At 39.2% G+C, this 21,912-nt stretch overlaps 1 protein-coding gene and 1 pseudogene across 1 annotated transcript; one reads left to right on the top strand and one right to left on the bottom strand.

The window, feature by feature from the left end:
- The first annotated feature begins 1,099 nt into the window (after window positions 1–1,099).
- LOC126405075 (dehydrogenase/reductase SDR family member 11-like) lies at window positions 1,100–9,728 on the top strand (annotated as a pseudogene).
- A 4,303-nt stretch (window positions 9,729–14,031) lies between these two features.
- Window positions 14,032–18,174, bottom strand: proca1 (protein interacting with cyclin A1). The gene is made up of 4 exons (XM_050068109.1): window positions 17,278–18,174; window positions 17,042–17,174; window positions 16,079–16,213; window positions 14,032–15,970 (listed from the first exon to the last, which is right to left on the bottom strand). The coding sequence occupies exons 1-4, from the start codon at window positions 17,804–17,806 to the stop codon at window positions 14,272–14,274; spliced, it is 2,496 nt and encodes an 831-aa protein (XP_049924066.1). The 5' UTR covers window positions 17,807–18,174; the 3' UTR covers window positions 14,032–14,271.
- Window positions 18,175–21,912: the final 3,738 nt, after the last annotated feature.

Raw genomic sequence — 21,912 nt, 5'->3', positions numbered from 1 at the left:
TGACTGCATACTGTTAAAAGTAGAACATTTTCACTAATATGGCACTTATATACATCATATTCCTCCGTGTAATGATATGTTTCATAAGATCTGCATGCTTAAATTAGTCCCTTAAATATCTATCTACAGAGCCTAACCAGCTGAGGAACTCACTATCAAATTATTTTAAGAAAAAATTGCCTTTCCCACTTGAATCTTTATCTTAAGTGAAGATATATAATGAATGTATGATTTGTATTACTGCTTAGATATGACAAATCTGTCACAAGGGCTGGATATTAAAATGCTTGTTGCCCTTTACGTATCATATTTTGTTAGTTTGAATTAAATCATTTCTGTTATGGGAGATGGACAGAAGTGTAGGTTATTCATGTGCCACAGTTGCACAAGACAAAGAACGAAAAGAAAACAGTGGCAAAAACGTACAAACATAATACAGATGTTCAACAAACACATATACATACATATGGAGACGTTTACATTAAAAAATATCTGTTTGCATCATGAAACATAGGTGCATTGTGAGTGTATGATAAAATAAGCAATGATTTTAAAAAAGACAGTCATCTAGAAGGATTGTGTGTGTGTGTGTGTGTGTGTGTGTGTGTGTGTGTGTGTGCCAAAGATGCCCAATATACAAAGTAAAATGAATACATACATAGTAAACTGTAAAGGCCTATATACTATATTTTAATACATGCTAAAATAAAATATACAGAGGAAGTAAAATTAAATAGAGGTACAAAAAGTATGTAGGCTGCTGTACATGCAGAATAAAGGTAAGTGCAAGTATAATGTTGAAACGCATGAGTAGAATTGCAGGGAGGGCACAACAATAATGTAAATCAAATGTAATAAAAAACAAACAAACATGGAAATATAGAATATTAATGGAATAAAATCGTAACTGTAGCACTGTGAGGGGTTTATTTAAGAGACACCACATGGAATCCTACAGTGCGCATTTTACCTGAATGCAGCACAATGACGTAATAAGCATGAGCGGCATATATGTCTATGATGAGCGGAACTAAACCACTTCCGCTGTGCTGCCTTCAGGAGCCCCCCACTGTAGGAGTTTAGGAAAGCCTCTGTCTCTGCTGCCAAACTCGGTGTCCCTCTCCTCGTTTAACGCGAGGCTTCTGTATCCACAGTAGGTGTCCGGTGTTTGGACTGTGATGAACCGCTGGAGGGGCAGAGTGGCTCTGGTGACCGGAGCTTCGGTCGGGATCGGGGCGGCCATAGCGAAGGAGCTGGTCCGGTACGGCATGAAGGTGATGGGCTGTGCCAGGGACTTCGAAAAAATACAGGTTTGTTCTGAACATCATAGTGCACCCACAGGTCGTGGGAGAAATACAAACCAGTGTGAAGTTAAGTTTAACTTGTCTAGCTAAACGTCTGTTTAGTGACTGTTTGTTGATAAATGCACCTGTTGTTTCAATGTCTTTCTCAAAGTAGTTTAACTAATTAAAACTTGTAAAATGTATCTTTGTTGGCTGCAAAACACTCTCTCTCTCTCTCTCTCTCTCTCTCTCTCTCTCTCTCTCTCTCTCTCTCTCTGTCTCAAAAGGCTCACTGATAAACTTTAGCCTATAAGTCTCTGGAGCCCCTAAAATCTCAAAAGGTGATTATGTATTCATCTAAATACTTTTCTTGCAGTTGCATTAGATGTAAAGCCAGGTTTTCCCTAAATCTAGATCTACAGTAATTGTGTTCATGTCAAAATAAACCATTGAAGGACACATGAGGTGGAGTGTGTAATCAACTGAGGTGACTGTAAAGCTGCTTGTCTGACAACTTTATTTGTTTTCCATTTCAGAAACTGGCAGCCGAGTGTCAAAGTGCAGGCCACAGTGGTGTTTTGGTGCCTTTCAAGTGTGACTTGAACAACGAGGAAGAGATTCTGTCCATGTTCGCTGCCATCAAGGCGCAGCACAAGGGGGTGGATGTGTGCATCAACAACGCTGGCTTGGCTCATTCAGAGTCACTGCTGAATGGCAAAACCAGTGGCTGGAAGAACATGCTGGATGTAAAATCACAAGTGTTTTTATTTTAGAAATCGAATATGATAAAATATATGTTTTTAAAATACAGTACAAAATGTAGCTGCCTCAGTTTCAGGGTTCTGGTACTGGTCATACTGTCTCTGTCATGCCTCACTGGGACATTTGAATAGAACTGAACAGAGCCATTGTTAAAGTTATTAGTTACATCTTTGGGTTTTTTTCCCACCATGACAAGTCAAAAATAGTGAAACATGACAGTATTATAGATCAGTAAAGCTTCACTTTTTCAGATACAGTGACCTCTAAGCAAACCAAATTGCACACAAAGAAAACATTCAGCAAATCGAAAACGAAACATTGAGTTCATTCATTCGTTTCCGTAACCTGAGCCTATCCCAGCTGACACTGGGCTAGAGGCGGAACAGGTTGCCACTGAGTTCAGTATCACCTGAAAATAGGGAAATGTCTCCTACACCTTTTGGCTGAATCATTTATAATTTTCAAAGTGGCTAAAAAGCAGTTTTCTCATGTATGTGAATGATTGAGTTACCTTTCTGTGTGTGAATGGAATTTCTGTTGTCAGCTGTTCTCCACCGTCAGACTAGAGGCCATTAACTGGAAGGTACTGATGTCTTAACTTGTTGCTTTCCTTCTTGGTGTCTTGCAGGTGAACGCTCTTGCATAGTGTATATGCACCCGTGAAGCGTATCAGTCAATGAAAGAAAGAAATGTTGATGAAACATAAACTTAAACAGGTACAGTTTTTGTGAAGTACAGTCGTGTTTAATTAATATTTCAGGGGCTGTCCCACAATCTGTTTCCTTTAGACTAAAATTTCAAATATTATCGTCATTTCTATTCAAATTTCAACTATGGCAACATTACTCAACAGAGCTGAGTATTTTATCATCTTATCCTGATAAGTAAAATAATGGATCACCCATTTATGGACCAAAGTAGAGCTGTTCTTGTTGTACACAGAACACATTTGAGTTCCAGATCAAAAGGTGAATGTGAGACAAGCGTTCAGAAATTCAGCTTTTATTTCCTGGCATTTACATCTAGATGTGTTAAACATCTCAGTGCATAGTACCTTTTGTTTGAACTCACCAAATTTTTAAGTGAGCAAAAGTATTGGAACAGATAGTCTTAAATTAACTCAAAGTACACAAACATTAAGTATGTGGTTGCATAAGCCTTGCTAGCAATAACTGCATCAAGCATCACCAAACTAGCATTCTTCATTTGTGATGCTTTTCCAGGCTTTTACCGCAGCCTCTTTCAGTTGTTTGTTTTGTTGGGTTTGTCCCTTCAGTCTTCTCTTCAGGAGGTGAAGAGCATGCTTTGTTGGGTTAACCCTTTGAAACCTGGAGCGACATCACTTTTCCTGTGCTGCTTTCAGGCGCCTTTCAGGTATTTAAACCTTTGAACCCTGAGCAAATTGGTGTGATTTCTTTTGAAACCATGGGAAAAAAAGGCAATGAGTAACTTAGTAAGAAATGTCCCACAAATTGTAAAAAAAAAAAAAGAAGCAAAAAACAAAAAGGAACATAGAAATAGAAAAAAATAGATTCAGAAAATATTTTTTTGAAAACAGGGAAAAAATAAAAAAAAGCTAGGGGAAAAGTATTTATAATAATTCATATTTTTACATTTTAAAATTATGTTGCAGAATTACTATAATTTTTTAGCACTCTTTCTATGTCATTTCCTTGTTTGTTTGGTTTTTATTTTCTTCCTTTTTTTAAAGCTATTTTTCTTGTTTTTAATTTTCTCTTTTTACTAATTTTTTTTTGCTAATTTTTGGGTCGTTTCTTCTTCCGTTGCTCATTGTTTTCGTCCCATGTTTTTAAAAGAAATTCAAGCTGATTTGCTCAGGGTTCACAGGGTTAAGGTCTGGTGATTGACATGGCCAGTCTACACCTTTCACTTTTTCCTCCTGATAAGTCTTCTGTTGTGTTGGCACTGTGTTCTCAATCATTGTCTTGCTGCATGAGGAAGTTCCTCCAGATTAGTTTGGATGCATCTCTCTGTAAAGTGGCTTCTGAATTAATTCTGAACATATCTAGATTTAAATACCAGGAAAGGAAGGATAAAAGCTGTATTTCTGAACTCTTGTCTTACATTAATCTTTTGATCTGAAACTCAAATGTCTTCAGTGTACAACAAAAAACAGAGGACATGGCCTTGCATTCCAATAGTTTTGGAGGGGACTGTATGTATTTTTGATTTTGGGGTTAACTGTCACTTTAAATGATAATTTTCTAGAATAAATCAGTTACTTACATTTTTAGGAGTACTAGAGACTGAGATGATATCAGTAAATGCTGGTGCTGGTTAATTCTTCCTGCATCTCATATATCTTCTTCTGTTGCAGCATGAGCGGACATTGTGTTGTCCCCAGTACTGATTTACATTTCTACAGCTCCACCAAATTTACTGTGACGGCCCTGACGGAGGGTCTGAGACAGGAGCTGCGTGAAGCAAACACCACAGAGAGCATCAGAGCCACAGTAAGAGATACTAAAAAATACTTTTTACCCTACACATTTACACACCTGCAACTCTGCATTGTGCTTCCTCAAACAGTGAACATGTCTAAAGATAAATCTAAAATCTACCACAGCATCATTAACGCCATTATTGCCCGTTATAAGTGCACAGTATTTCATAAAGTTTGCTCATGTCTGATATGATCCACTCTTTTTGCAGTGTATTTCTCCTGGTTTGGTGGAGACAGAATTTGGTCCACGTCTCTACAGTGACAATGCTGACAAAGCTGCCGCTGTATACACTAAATTTAGGGTTAAATATTATGCCTACATTCACACAAGAATAGAAAAAGTATCTGAACCATTTAAGCAGTACGTATTATTTCACCTTTCACTTCTCTTACAGGCTATGGAAGCAATAGATGTTGCAAATGCTGTGACATATGTCCTAAGTGCCCCTCCCCATGTGCAGGTATGTTATTTCATGTGCTTTCTATTGTGACTTATCACACATGTTCAACCTTTGCTTTTTCACTGTTGCCATATCATGGACACATACTGAGATAACCTTTATATCTCTTTAGTTTTAGATTGGGGTCGTTCAGATGCGACCTGTGGAGCAGGTGTCGTAGTACTGCAACATGAGACGGCTGATTTATTGTACTGACACTTTAATCTACTTGGTTCACTACAAAAACATTTTCAAAATGTCTTTGTCAAAGGGTGATAAACAAACATGCAATGTGAACTAAAAAATACACAAATATGTTAAATTATATATTTTTTTTATATCGTTCAAATTTCTCCTACTAAATAGTTTAGGTAAAAATTTGCAAAATATCCAACAACATTTTGTAAAATTATTAGCAAATTATCTTGAAAATATTAATAAAATATCCAAAAGCTAATATTCAAATTTCCAAAAAAAAGTAAAATATCTGTTAGTTATTAATAAAATATCCAAGAAGTAATGGTGAAATTTCCTAAAGATATTAGTAATATATCAAATCCATTTCTGCATTCATTCACCATCATTAAACATTTAGTACATCTATCATTCATCATTCTGTTCATTACATTATCTCTCCTCTACATAAGGTACTTCCCTTCAGTTATAGGCATAAGGTTGGGTGTTACTATCATTATAATGTTACTGTCATTATAATGCACTGATTATTTTAGCATGAGAACTGTACTTTCGTCTAGCAAGACTTTATCCATTTTTCACATTTGCTAACATAGATTACCTGCAGGGCTCTCACTTGTTGGCATTTACATGGTACTTTAATATTCACTTTATCCTGTTTTGACTGGAAACTTTTTCACAGGGTTTTTTTCTACTGCATGTTAATAATTGAAACTTAAAAAAAAAAAAAGCTTCACAAACCGATGATGCAGTAAATCTATTAAATTTGACCTAAATCATTCAGATCTACTTAGCTACTGTACTTAAAGTACACATTTACGGTATTTGTACTTTACTTGACTATATAGATTTTATGCTACATTATACTTCTACTCCACTACATTTTAGACAGAATTATTGTCCCGTTTTACTTCACTACATTTATTTAGCAGCTTTTGTTACTAGTTACATTTCAGATCAGGATTTACATATAAAACATAAAGTAATTGTGAAGCTTTGTTATAGAAAATCTACTTCCATTGAAATGCTTTTTAATGTTAATGCATCAATAATAAAAATCCAGTAACATGTAGTATGCTTTTGGTACTTTAAATACATTTTGCAGAAACACGTCTATACTTCTACTTGAATAAAAGTTTGAATGTGTGGCTTTTACTTGTAATGGAGTTATGTTTTTTTACAGTAGTGTCGCTGCTTTTACTTGAGTTAAATATCTCAGTACTTCTTCCACCAGATGACAGATAGACTTGAGTGCTGATGCTGGTGTACTGTTCTATATTTAGCATCAATGCAGCTTTAGGATGTTAATAAATATGTTGGTGGTACAGGAGAGTGATTCCACAAAGACACCTTAATGTGAGGCTCATGTTTTTAGAATATATGCATTGATGGTCTTCTGAGATACACAGATACATGTGGTTTTAAGCGGGATATCTTTCCATGATGCACAGGCGATTTAAGAGATTGTAACTAGCTGAAGATGCTAAAGAAGAGACCTGGGACATGCACAAGATAACTGAGGTCAGACTATGAAAAACCTTTTGAAAATTCTGGGCCCTTTGAGGTGAGAAACATCACTGACTTTGGATTTTAACCGTCACATGACTCACTTTTAGTGTGCATGATTTATTTGCATCATGGCCATTGTGTGGTGGGTTGTCACTGTCTGAAATTATAGTGCTGACTCCTACATAGAGGATCTGGATTGTTCACCCACAGACCTGCGAGTGGGCGCACAAGATGGTTGTTGATGCTTTGAAGTGCATTGAGTTGGTGGAAGATCCCAACATGTAATTGTTGGAGCAACACAAAGACCTGGAACTGGATCACTTTGCTGAGGCGCTTGAGAGGAACCAGTACACATTTACAGCAAGCATGTTTAGAGTGTTATTCTATACAGTAAGTCATCTTATTACTTTCAGTAATTTGGGCCTTAAAGCAACAAATACTTGAAGTAAGATGCCTGAAGACACTCTTCAAGTTCTCTACCAGTAAGATAGTTATTTGTTAGGAGTAAGAACATGAGTTTTAACAACAAGTTCTGGGCTGCTTGTAAATGGGCAGGTTTAACCTACATCAGAAAAAATATCAAGTAAACACCCTAGAAATCAAATAACGAGTTGTTTTATACTGCCTTGCAATGAACCGATTAAATTCTCCAGCAGTACTTTTTTAAAAAATCGATCAGCAAAGTTATACCAAACAATTTACTTTTCACAGACATGCAGTGCGAGTATGGATTTCCACTGAGCAACACAACTTCATGAACATCCCTTCAGGCTTTGCCCACTAGAGGTCACAAGCACAATATTATTACATGCCTCCAGATACTGATCTCATGGTGGGCGCTCATATTTTTGGTGGCAAGCAAAAATCTGTTAGACTCATATATCAAAGCCTGTGTGGCAAAAATTAAATAGATAAAATTAAAAAAACATCTGCATTGAAAGTGAAATGCTGAGATTAAAGATAAAGACAATGAAAGTGGGCAAAAAGCTTCCACTGGTTTTGTCTGATATGAATGTATTTATTTAGGGGGAATACATTCTGGTTATATGTGTCTTTAGAAGTAGGACAGTAAAATCGTTTCATTTGGTGTATATATCATCACTTCTTTTCTTTGTATTTACATGTACTTTGCTTTACTTTCCCAGACATGCCATTTGTCCCCAGACTTCTTCTTGGCCCTATTTGCAGTCAGCTGGGTTTCCCTCCTCACTCACACATCCCTTCTCAGTTACCTCATCACCCTTTTCATACCTGCAGCTGTCACCAGCTTGTTGTCAGATCGCTGACTCATGTTTTCTTGTGGTTTCCCTGCGTTCTTGGTTTGATCTGCTGATTGCTCCTTCCTGCCTGTCTGGTATGCATCTCCTTCCTGTAAGCTGGTTTTCTTCAGATAAAGTATCTTTGCTGAATCCACCTGCCAGCTCCCCTGTATTTGGGTCCTCCCTGCCTGTTCTGCTTCTCTCAGCTGTAACACCTCCCCCGTCTGTTGTATCCACATGTGCCAGTAAAGCTTGAACTGAACCTTCAGGACAGACAAAACCTTTCTGATGAGGTTAAAAGTTTCTAGCTTCTTCAACTCATACGAACATAGACAAATCAGCAATAATGTTATTTAATTTTACCTTATTCCATTTTATGTTATTTAATTTTATTTTATTTTATCTTATTTTTGTTTTGTTTTATCTTATTCTATTTTGTTATTTTATTTTATTTTATTTTATTTTATCTTATTTTGTTTTATTTTATTTTATCTTATTTCATTTCATTTTGTTTTATTTTATCTTATTATTTTTTGAAAAAGAAAATATGAAAAAGAAGATGGAGAAAATAGGGCAAAAAAATAAATATTTCTTTTCAAAGAAGCAAAAAGAGAGAGGAAAAAAAATATGAACCCAGACATACATTTTACCACATTGAGAAGGCTGCAGAAAAGCATTAAACTCGAACAATGTTTTGCTTGTTGCTTAAATGTCTCCTTAATTCTCTCTACAGTCTCCAACATGGAAGTGATCAGCCTCTTCTTCCACAATATCAACTGGTGAAAGGAGAAGATAATGATGTGCAAAGATGCAAGAATTTGTTCACGGATAATGTGATCATTTTTAGCCATGCTAGCAGCATCTGTCAGTCCAACCCTTTGGTCCACACCGAAATATCTCAGTCTGTCCGGCTGAAAGACAAACCAACTTTCATCTCTTTGTGTGTTTTTGCCTGTGGAGAGCTGCCAGGGTTCTCGCTCAGCTTCCAGTCCGGAGAAAGCCAAAGTTAGCTGGTGACTGCCAACCACCCACCGTCTTTCTGATGTTAATGAACATTCATTAACTCAGAGCCTACATTTGTATACGTACACAAATGTTGGCACAGCACTTGGCTCACTGTTTTGTGACCAGGCTGAAGCTCCTTGCACCCAAACAGAAAATGTAGGTCAGAGAAATGGGGCTAGTCTTCACCATCACTGCCCGCCAGAAGAATAAAAAAAAAAAAAAAAAAATAGTATTGTGTTGTAAAAGTTTTGAGTGAGATCTTTATTATTTTGGATTCCAACAATTTTGTGATTACAATATTTTTTTTTAACAAAATACTTTATTAAAAGGTGCATTCACCCTCAAATCAAATATGCATATTTTTCCCTCACTTATAGTCCTATTAATCAAGCTAGAGTATTGTGGTGTGAGTTTTCCAGTGTTGGAGATATTAGCCTTCCTATCCTGTACTATAATGGAAATAGATGGCACTGGTTTGGTAGAGAGAAAATAGTTCCTACATGAAACTGCTCACAACCAGGTTTATGGATTATCCTTGAGTAACCGGGTCATGATTTCTATAAATAGACATTGCTGTTGAGTTTATTAAATGTAATTTTTCAGTGCTTTGTGCACCACAAGCCGAGTGCCATCTAGTTTCATTATAGTCAAGAGAAGGTAGACAACTCTACGGCCAATATCTCTAACACTCAGCAACTCACACCAAAACAACCTAAATTAATTAAAAGCACTGCAGGTAAGAGGAAAGATACATATTTTTAATTATGGGGTGAACTGTCCCTTTAAGTTGCATAAATTCCACAACACAATGAGCAGGTATAGATATGCTGGATCCAGATTGCTGTCATTTCAACCTTCAGACATGTCGTCATAATATCCTCATAATAAAGATTTTTCCGTTATATTCCGTTTGTCTTTGATTTAAATACTTATATCAGTGCTTTTTTAAAATGTCTTTTTTGTGAATGTGAAGCATTTTTTGTCTTGCATTTTGTCATGCTATACATGCTTGAATAACTGTTCTTACTGCACTGTGCATTTACTGTGTTCTACATAAACTACAAGTCAAACTGAAGAAGCAGGACCATCTGTATGTGATGAACGATCTTATTGGATCAGAAGCACGACATCCCTCTCCTCATCCATCAGTGCCACACCAGCCAATTTAACCACCACACTTCAGTTTCTCTCAATCAATAAATCCTCCTCTGTGTTGGTGAATATAATGGATTATTGGATTCAGGAAGCCACAGTGTGCTTTGTCCCCTCATTATCGCTCATACTACGGATTGTGTATCTCTTTGTGTGTTTTTCTGCCTGACCAGAGCTTGCCTCCCATCACATCTCTCCTATGTTTCAAAGCCATCTCCGCAGTAATGGGCTGGGGTCAAAACCCTAACACGACCCCTGCCCAGTGGGCATCCAACCAATGCGCACCGCATCGCACCGCACCGCACCGCACCGCACCGTACTTTCTATCAACCACAGGGCATCAAAACTCAACTACTGCACCTCTTCCTGTCACAGAAAGTTATATCATAGCTTCCAGAAAGACTGTACTGCACTTAAACAACTGTCTTTAAATATTAACGGAAGATTTCCTTCAGCTGAGGATAATACCCAAAATCAAGTCCTTCTTTTAACTCCATGATCTGGAGAAAGCTATCCAGCCAGTCAGTCTTCTGTGTCCCTCTGTAACTTGTCCCAAATGCTACTGCTAGTGAGCAAATTGTGAGCAAAATGGTTACAGTTATCAGGATTATTGCATTATCGTAAAATATGCTGAAATTTTTCAAAAAGTCTTGATACACACGCTGCATAAGCAGCCTGTCTTTGAAATGTGTGTTCGAGTGTCACTGTAAATGAGGACAAGGGGCCAGTAGTGTCACCGGGTTTGGCTGCTCTGTAAAAAATAAGGCTGAAAAATCTCCAGAGGGCCGTCACTGCCTACCATCGTGTTTTAGTTAATGCTGGTCAGTATTTACTGTGAGTTTTTCAATCTTCGTTTTCATGAAAATTTTGAAACGGTAATCTTAATTGTCAAGAATTTTATGGTGGTTTATCGTAAAATCGGTAACCATTTCATTCCGACATCGCACTGTGCTGATATCTTTTCACTGCCTGTCAGTGCCTCAGGTCTTAATTTCTATTGTTAAGGCACTTAACAGGCAGGCCTCTTCATATATCCCAAGTCTTTAAAGCAGCTGTAATCAATATTTTCATAATAATGGATCAAATGATAATAATAAATACAATCCTTCACTTTATGAAACATTGTGTACAAGCACTAGTCTGTGTGTGTGTGTGTGTGTGTGTGTGTGTGTGTGTGTGTGTTGACCTCTGTAAGTGTGCTAATCATTCTTTATCCTCGTATAAATCTGGGGTCATACCCATAAAGCTTCCTCGTATGAGCTGCTTCTAGTCACAAATTTCCAAGAAAATTCTTAGAATTATGACGTTTTCTGAGAATTTTCCCTTCAAGTAAAGACTAGGCTCTGGTAAAGATAAAAGTTATTTCAAAGCATCTTAGCCCTTAAGAGAGCTCCTATGGTTAAAAAAAACCCAGAAACTGTAGGAGTAAGAGTTTCTTAATCGGAGGAGAAAATGGCGGAAACACAAAGAAGTCACAGAAATATTCTCCAAACGCTGGTTGACGGTGAGTAAATGACATGCTACAGATAAGATTATGCAGGTATAATGTTTGTGGTTGATCTCATTAGGAATATGCATATACATTTCCCACCCAGCACAATAAAGCTATAACTTCAGAAAGAAAACGATCACAACACTAAGATATTTGGAAAACTGGAAAAGTGCAGCAGTGATGACTTGGGTCTGCCTCAACCTTCCATCACCTTCCATCACACAATGACAACACTTGTAGTCTCATAATGTGATACAGCTCATGTCATTTCCTCTGGGTGTCCACACCTTGCAGGCTCAATAAAGGGCGTGTCTCTGACAACCAATCACATCCATTAAAAGAATGCATCATACCGAGCAACAGGGTCAACCACACCTCCTCACTAAGGTTGAAGTTTCATTCCCTTCCTTGGTCAGAGGTGCTCTGAGAACTTTCCTAACTCACTCCTAAGCTGTAACTCCTTACTAAAAAAACATTAGGCTAGGTTTGGAGACACATTTGTTCAGTGTTTCATTTCTTACTTAAATGAAAGTTGTATATGTGAGCATTAGGGTATACATAATAATCAATACCTGTGTGGAATACTATTCTTTTTATTGGGTGTGTTTGCAGAGCATCTTGTCATTTAAGTTTTAAAATCCCAACCGAGAGTTTCAATTTGTATGCAGATGATGTGTTCATAAACTTAAAGCATAAATAAAACCCCGAACATATTAAACTTGCAGATGAAATTCCTGCTGCTTTTCTTCCCTCACTGTGAGAAATGGTTTAGCACAGCTCCAACTGTGTTAGTCGTTCTGTCATTTCAGCTTATGATTGTGTCTGAATGCCAAGCTCCTTTGAATGCTTGGGTGTCTTCCAAAAAAGCTGGAAACTTGAGCCGCAGCATGAAAGTCTGCATTGTTGCATTGTTCCCACTTTTTCAAGATTCGCACACGATCATCTGATTCTGCCCTGTAAATCTGGAATTATTTTCTTAATAGTGCATTTAACTTTTTGGGTGTTTGATGTGATGGAGACCTAATTTGGACATCACACTCTTTTCAAACTCATCCAGACAAATTCATCTTACGCAAGCATGTGAGAATCAGCTGACCCGGAGGGATTTCAGCCTCTGCACAGGGTGTTACAAACCCCAAGTGCTGAGAGGTTAAAGTGTAAAGTGAGCACCTAATCTGTGCGGAGAATGTGACCCTGCGTTATACCACACAGGTGGTCAGCTATAAGGCCAAAGTCCCCTCTGAACAAAAAGAGTACAGTACATAACCTTGCAGGGTTTTCTTGGCATGGTTTCTGTGCTCGCTGTATGAAAAGAAAGGTTCACAAAAAATTAAGATCAGGTTAAGCAGGTTAGCATTAAGCCTCTGAGTTTTCCAATTTTCTCCCCTTGATTAAATATTTCCAGCTGAGATATCAAGGGAACTGGCACACAAAATGATCTTAAAAAGGTCATTTAGAGTTTTATCTGTCGAGCAAACTAGCGTGTTGTCATGCTTTATCTGAATCATTTCATTTCACTTCAAAGTTTTAAGGGACTGTTAGACATTACGGAATATACAGCTATTAACTTTCTTGAAGAGAGTTAGTCAAAAAAAATCTAATCAAGCTACAACAGAAGACTGGAAACAGGTGGAAACGGCTGTGGCCTGGCTCTGTCCAAAGGCAACAATATCTACCCACCAGCACCTCTAAAGCTCACAGATTAAAGGAGCACTTCACCCACAAAATGATCATATGTAAATCAATTATACACCCCATGTTACCTTCAATTTGTGAAGACAACTTTGATTTTCTTGCATGCCTCCCCCAAAAAACAGTGAAAATATGTTTTTTTTTTGATTGTCTGGGGTCCGCCCTTAACAACAGCAAGACTATATCAAAACATACGTTTACAAACTCTCACAACTCGTTCAGTGTAGTCTCATTTATCCAGTTGTATGCTCTGTACTTCCCAAACACAAGCGTTTTTGCTAATTATATATGGACTGATAGTGAAACTTATCGATGCTCTCTTCAAAGCCATGCCAATACAGTTTTTTTTTTATTATTTTTTTTAGCAAAAGTGCATGTAAGGGAAGTGCTGAGCAGATGACTGGATAAATGAGACTTGGATTATACTGCGCGAGTTGTGTGAGGATTTGTAAATTGATGTTTTATCATATTTTTGCTGTCATTAACCATGGTCCCCAAACAGCTACTGAATTAATATGTTCACCATTTTCTTTGGAGGCCTGCGAGAAAAACAGTTTCTTCACAAATCCAAGGTAACATGGCATGACTACCTGATTTACATGGTAACTTTGTGGGTGAAGTATTCCTTTAACACATCAGCTCTAGTTTAATGTGTGCATAAAGCAAAGTGTTGCGGGTTTAAGCAGCTGCTGGTGTTAGCTTTATCCTCACTGTACAAGAAAGTTAAACTCTCAGCGAGAAAATTCATAAGCAAATCTCTCAAAATGACAAATATGTGACTTTATTTCATCAGCAGATATAAACAGTGTCAGATACATTCATAGAATCATTTGGAAATTTTATTGTAGACATGAAGAAAACAGTATTACAAGAACTGATTCTCACATAACAATCAAATATGGTTTCTGTCCATTTCTGTGATTTAAGTTCTGAGCCAGAAAAGATTATACTGTAAATATAGTGATGTAGCATTTAAGTTTATCTGAGCGAAGTGAGCTAACCAGCTAAGTGGTTTTTTTTAACTTATTCTGCGATCCTGTTGCATCACATGGTTCATTGCAGACCGTGCTGCTTTCCTCCTCTTCTTTATGGTGAATTGTGCTTTTGCTCTCTCAATAGATAACTGAATTGGACTCATGACCGGAGTTGCAGAGGTGGTCACATGGAGGTTTTCAGATCTCTGTAGATTGAGCTCTTCAGTGGTGGCAGCTTTAGGTGGTGTGGTTGTAAAAGTCATTGGTGTTTGTTCAGTTTGTTTAGGGATTGAAACTCCCTCACTGAGAGCAGCAGCCATGGCTTTCTTTTTTGGTTTCCTCTGCTGTCTGTGTGTCTGTCTGTGTGGCTTTGTATTGATAAAAGGGGCCATGGTGATAGTGGTAAAAAGCCTCCATTCACTGTGAGTTTCTGTTTCTTCCATAGGCCTGCTAAGTGCAGCAGTGGTCGCAGGGCTGCCCAGTGAATCACCTGTCTCTGGAGTTGCAAGAATAGGTAGACTTTCACTTGACAAAAGAGGCAAAACTGTTTTCCTCCTCCTGCTTCTCGGTCCTTTTGACTTTTGCCTTTTCAGAATACTAACAGAGGAGTTCAGAGCCGAAACTTGGACGGTCGATTTCCCTCCATAGACGTCTATCCTGTGTGAAACCTGTGTCTCTGTGGTGGGCACTGACGGCATGGTGGGAGCCCCGGAGGGAGGGATCACTTTCAGATTGGCTGCGGAGGAATTTTCATGGGCAGTGGCCTCAATGGGTGAAGCCGAGCTGAGTTTCCTCCTTTTTTTTCTGCCCCCTCTGTCTCCTCTCTCCTTTGACCTGTTCCTTTTGACTTTGGGGATTACAATGGGAGCACTGGCAGTGCTGACAACAAAGCCCTGCTGCTCGAGCTGTGTGGTTGGGGTTATGGTAATGATGGTGGGGACAGAAATGGCTCTGAAGTTGTCTGTTGTGTTTGTTACAAAGTCTTCAGAAGAAGGGCGAGGGAAATGCTTGCTTTTCTTTCTCTTACCCTTTCTGAGCTTTGTGGTGTTAGCTCTGTGTGGACTGATGCTTGCTGGTGTAGAAAGAGTGACCTCTTCTGTGGCCTCTGCTGGTTTCCTCTGGACTATCGTAGATGACGTCATGGAACCAGTCTCCTTATCCATTGCTGGTTCATCTTTCATGACATCATTGAAGGGCTCTTTTCGTTCGAGCTCATATTCACTGTCACCAACTCTGTTTGTGTTTCTGCCTGACTGCTCATGTTTGTCTGCCTCACTGATGGAGTTACTCAGACTGACGACTTCTTCTGCTTTGCCGCCAGAAGGCAAAACTGTAGCTCCCTCCTCTGCTTTCTGCTTTCTCCTCCTCCCCTTTCCCTTTCCTTTTCCTTTTCGCTTTTTGGTGGTTTCCTTCTTCCTCCCTGTGTTCTTCCTCTTCTTCTTCTCTGAGCTTTGAGTCTCACTTTTATCAGAGTCAGTGGTGGAGCTCTGAGAGGTGGAGACGGTAGCGAGGACCTTGATGAAGTCCTCTGCAGCGGTGACAACGTTTCCAAGTGAAGGCTCTTCAGGGCCTGACATTGTTGACTGTGTTGTGCTCTCTGGTTTTTCTTCTTTTTTGCTTTTCTTCAAATCTTTGGCTTTGGGAGGACCCACTGTCAGCACATCGATGACATCAATGCCACCAAAGTCATATGGGACCGCCTCTCTCAGCACAGCAACTGGAAACTTCTCATACCGTTTACACCTACAAGGGAAAACAAAAAAAGGGAAAATGTGTGTGGTGACTTTATAAAATAATCCAGCTCGGGATGTTGCAAATCGAAGTTTAACACCAAAGTTAACTGATACTTACATGCCATACCAGTGCCGCTCAGCACACTGATCTTCATAGGCTAACTCAAAGCAAGGCACACCGATGACATTGAAGAACGCCTGACCAACTACCCTGGAAGATGTGTCGTTGACTTTCCTCAGACAATCTTTCAACCTGCAGAGAGAACGAAAATCCAGCCTTGTTTTTAGTTTTGTCTTTCGGGAATCAGTTAAATGCAAAAAGAGATGGCAACACAGTTTGACCCTATAATAGCAGAGTAACTGACTTTGCTGTGTTTGACTTGTTGCTGCGACTCCACTTCTGTAATAATCCCTGTTTTCACCTAGGGAATAGGTTTTGTTTCAACATTGGGCGGGGAAAATATGAAATTGTTGAGGGTCCTCTGTTAGAAACATTTGAACATCACTCACTTTATTTTCTTGTATTCTGGTGAATGTTTATGCACCAATTTGTGCCTTATCTGCATCAATTAATGCTATAAATGTATTTAATTCCTTTCTTTGGTCAAACCAGCAGCGACACAATAATTAATTGGTGACTTATTTTATGTGAAGTTATCTAAAGTTATGTGTTCTTTAGTGAATTCTGTTGCATTTTAAAATCATGTTAATTATTCTTTGCCTAAAGTTAATGGTCATTACAAAGTTTCACCCAATTTGTATGAGTTCCAGAAAGTAACATTTAAATAGCTGTTTATAACTGAAGTTCACCACATTTATTTCCACCTGTAATTCATTCTGGTGCATTTCTTTATAATCCCTGCGTTTTTTAACCACCTGAGGCTGACTCTTTAAAAGGCTGATGCACATTGTTCATTTATTTTCAAGGAAAATCCATCATAATGTTGTCATTGTTCCACATGCATTTCAAAAGAGTGTCCTAAACACACGTGGTTGTTGACAAGCATCACAGTGGTCCAATTAACATTCCTCATTTTTAAGCAAAAGATATTTCTGTCTCATACATAGGTGTTTTACTCACGCATTATCACAGTCACAATGACAGATGGAGTGCCACTTGAAATTAGTGTGGCCATATTTAGAGGAGAAGGCATGGATGACGTGAGGGCAGTGGTCATGGGTGCGGCAGCAGCTGTCCGTCTCTTCAAAGTCTCCTGCAACAAGGAGGTCAGAATTAGTATCACTCATCTACATAAAACACACACACACACATAATTAACTTAATTTGCTTGAAGAGATTAAATTCATGTAACCCACCCAGCTGGTCATAATGATCAGCCATGTTTCCAGCTCCACACCACAGGGTCCCAGGATAAGTGAAGCCTCTCTTGGATCTTTTTAAAACCTTGTCCTGCAGCGCAGAGTCATCACTCTCATCCTTTTTCACCCTGCCGCTGCGCTCCGACCTCTCTTTAAACTCCCGGCACATCAGTTTGGCTTCATCCATGCGCGCAAAGCGCGTCTCCAGCTGCTGCCCGGCTCTCTGTTCTTTCAGTCCCAACCTGCACTCATGCATGAACGACTTCACCTGCATCTGGTTCATTGTGACAGAGCAGTTCACGAGCTTCCCGGCGGGGCTGACGACGGAGCGCACCATCTCGGCTCCGTCTGACACCTGGTAGAGGAAACTCTCCCTCACGGTTGACATTTTTGCGCAAAAGGTGCCGTTGAGCATGGAGAACATCTCTTTGCTCTCCTTCTCTGCGTCCAAAGCTCGGCTCAGGAAGTCGCCTTTGACAAAGTTTCTGTCCAGATAAGACAGAAAGACAAAGAAGACCGACCACATGATGCGGCCAGTGCCACTTTCAGCACCACGCGTAACGGAGACAGCTCCTTGCGGTTTTCCGGTGCTCTCGAGCAGCCCTCCCTCTTTTAAGACGAAGCTCAAGTGGTGTGATTATTAATACGATAAATGGCAAAGCTGGGAGGAGTCAGCTGAATTAACCTCTTTAGATATCAAGCCCGAGTAGAGTAGCTTTATCAATTACACAGCACAGAGCGCTGGTACACTCTGAGACCATATTACCCACCGGTGTATTACCTCGCTGAATAAAACGTGCAGAGGGAGAGGAGAGGGTTAATTTGTGGGTGTGCAGAGCGTGGACCTCTAGCACCTTTCATGGCACAGAGAGATGACCGCAAGTTACCTCCCAACCCCCTCAGCTCAACCCCCCAGAAAGTGGAGATTTACTTTGGGAACACGCATGGAGGAGGTTCTAGTTTTCTCCCCGCTTTCCATGGTAACAGGCATGGCGTGATTGTGCCAGCCCAGGAGATTGGACATCTTTCAAATGCCACACAACAGGCACTGAATTGGTGATGACCTAAATCACAATGTAGGGACAAAACTCTTTCATTGTGGAATGTGAGGAAAGGTTGGCGCTGTCGCACGCAAACCACAGTGACTGAAGGGCCTCAGCAGGCTCAGACTGGGTGAGCTGTGTGGTTTGGGGAGATGGGAAGTGGGTCCCATTTTGTTTTGTATTGTACACACTACAGTATAATTTCAGTGGGTTAGATTTCCATAAAAGTAAACCTTGAAATACTCTGGTGAAGGCCACAGATCAGATATTGGAAAGGTTCAAGTTTGAAGTGTGCAAGGTGCAAACTCGGCCTCGAAAGCCTGCACATGTATGGCAATATGGTGTATTTAATTGGTATTCTTTTTGATTTCTACATTTTTATATACCATTTGATTTGTTTGTGATTGGATTTTATTATAGACATAAAGGTCTGAAAATGTCATTGTGAAAATTATTGAAATTGTTTATTTGTGGACTGTTGTGCTGTTTGGAAATGCAGCATTCTGGATCTGACCCACTGTATATAAGTGGTGGGCATAGTATCCATGACACAATAATAAAAGCATTCATTCATTCAATTAATGAATCAGCAGATTCATTGTTGCTGCACGCAGCAGGAGATATGTGCCATGCATTATTTGTTTTGCAGATCTGTGTCTGATCATATCCGACCTATGTTTATTAAGAGGAATTCTAACTAAAATCCCACGTGACTTAAGAAAATGATGCACAGCAAATTCCTCTGCATCTGCGAACAAGTGAGAAGAAAAGAAAAGAAAACCCTCCTTTCAGGTTGGGTTTCTAATCAGCCCAGTGTTTTGTCACATGGCTGGTCTTATGGAGCTCTAGAGGCGGAGATCCAGCCTACTCAAGGCACTGAAATCGGATTGTTGGAAGGCGGAGAGAAATGATGTAAAATCACCAGAGGCAACATTCGACCAAATCTTGAGGGAGGCGGGGGAGAGAAAAGGGTTCTCATGAATTAAAGTGGTCACTGACTGCAGGAGGGATTTAGGCAACCCAAAATGAGGCTGCTGGAAATATTTTGAGTCCATGTGGAGTCAACAAACAGCGCACAGTGAATCAGAAAGGTGACCCTTGATGAAATATGTGTTGTATTGCATCCCACTGGGTAATTCTCCTTTCAGTCAGGCTAGCTGCAGAACAGCGCCCCCTGGATGTGTTAGAAAGTCAGTGTCTGAATCTAGGACACCTGTGTGAGCTCAGTGCATCGTCCTGATGTGTGTGCAGAGTTTACAGATGCAAAATGAGTCTTGCAGAGTTAAGAGTGGATGTAGTTACCGCATCAATATCCTAATGAGGGCTAAATCTAAAGACACTGATAATTATAGTAGTATAGTTAACTTAACCTGCTGGCAACAGGAAAAAGTGTGGTTTCAGTGGTACTGAGTAATTTAGAGATTAATATAATTCTGGATGCATGACATAAAATCCCTTAGTTGTTGCTGTTATTTATTCATTTTTATGTGGTCTTCACTGTTTTGATTTACAGCTCTCATCTGTTTGTCTTTGGCCTCAGCAGGCAGCTTCTCCACAGTGAAGTTAGCAGCTAGCTGGTAAACACTGTTGAGCATTTAGCACCAAAAACAGAGCTTAAAAGAGACTTGCATTCATGCAGTGGACATAAACACAACTCCAAATCAATGTCAATGTTGCCCTGTGCCAGCTGCATGTGTAAATAAGCAACTGTTTGCTCACAAGTTCATCAAATCAACTTAAAAGGTGATAATAGCCTGTGTCAGTGATGTGTTTACGGCCTGTTTATGCTGACATCTGGTGGCTAAAAACAGAAATTGTTACTGCAGAGTTAAGCATTTCTTCGAGAGAGAAATCCATCAGCATGCAGCACTATCAGTCAGACATGTTTATATGTCAATATCTGCTCGGATTACATTCATTTATTCATATTTACAAAAACAGATGAAGAAAAAGTACATGTACAGTTCATTAGAAATAATGGAGATGTGAGACGGAGCACTCTGATAAGCTATCGAAAGCTTGAGAATGAAGCAAATTGTATTCAAAATAGTTTTTTGAACACATTTAGATTTAAGAACAGAACATTCTATATTGCACATATTGTAAGTGTGCAAACATGTTAAAGTGTAAGAGTGTATTTGGAGAGCACCAGAGTAAGAGAGAATGAAAAGGTAAAAGCCATCCAGGGTGAAGCACGAGTAGAAGTTGAAATTTTCAAATTTGCACAGGCCATAGATATACAGTGGTGTGAAAAAGTGTTTGCCCCCTTCCTGATTTCTTACTTTTTTGCATGTTNGCCATCCAGGGTGAAGCACGAGTAGAAGTTGAAATTTTCAAATTTGCACAGGCCATAGATATACAGTATATTTTTTATTGTTTAATATGTATTGTTTGTTTGCTTAGTTTCTAATAGGCTCTTGGTCTACATACACATATAGAGGAGATAATACTTTCTTTGGGGGGTTAGCCCGGGGAAGCTTCTCCAGCACTGGCTCATTGATACATTTATTGTAAGTTCATTGGGTTCACGATACACAAGACACCACTGTGGGAAAGTACAGTCACTGCTGTCTGAGAGGTGAACACTCAGCTTGAAATCTGTTGTACAAAACTGCGATGAAATTTCAGATCCGTTTATTTAATAACTCTAAGAACCTTTCCAGTCTGAGAACTGGGGAATGTACTGGGAATACAGTAAGATAATGGATTTTGTCTCCCCAGCTGTGAACATGATCACAAGCTGAGTTTTTTTAGACACCGATACTCGGGTGACTCTGAACACCTGAAGCAGCTCTGGATAACAACCTGAGGCATGCATGTGGGGGAAAAAATAACCTTAACAATGTAATGCTGTCCACTGTGTAACTTTTGTTCTCTCAGGTCAAACTGACCCAAGGACACCAGGAAGGTTAACATGTTTTGAGGATCAGTGGTCAGACTTTCTCCATTTAACCATCCTTTACAGCAGGGATCTACGAAACAAGTTCAAAAAGTAATGCAGCATTTTTCGTAGCAGCTTTTAAACATCCGTCCAACATCATGTTTTATAACCAGTTAAATTTAAATACAATACAAGTGAGAAAATGAGCCATAGCGCTACAGACTCCATGTGACAGGAGGCTCTATTTTAAAGGTCCAGTGCGTAGAATTTAATGGAATTTAGCGGTGAGGTTGCAGAACTGAAATTTCAATTTATGTCAAGCATGTAGGTGAACTACAGTGGCCGATGTGAAAACATGAAAAAGCAAAGTTGCGAATGGCTCTATTGAGAGTTGCTGTTTGGTTTGTCCGTTCTGGGCTACTGTAGAAACAACATGGCTGACTCCGTGGAAGAGGGGCCGCTCTGTATACAAATATAAACAGCATATTTGAAGGTAACAAACACACCATAATTCTTATTTTTAGGTGAGAACAATCTCAGTTTGACAGTTACAGACCGTAACTCTCTGTAAGTTTCTATTCTCACACCATAAATGGGAAGTAATGATTATCTGTAGTGCAAGAAAAATGCATTACAGAAAGTAAAAGTCTGTAATGTGCTTTGGACAATAGTTGGCAGAGATGTAAAATGTACAGGAGTTGTGAGCTA

The sequence above is a fragment of the Epinephelus moara genome, chromosome 2 (assembly GCF_006386435.1).
Source record: "Epinephelus moara isolate mb chromosome 2, YSFRI_EMoa_1.0, whole genome shotgun sequence".
In the NCBI taxonomy this organism is placed as follows: Eukaryota; Metazoa; Chordata; class Actinopteri; order Perciformes; family Serranidae; genus Epinephelus; species Epinephelus moara.
Note: the sequence above shows the minus strand (reverse complement) of the source record. Positions and strands in the feature narration are given on the sequence as shown.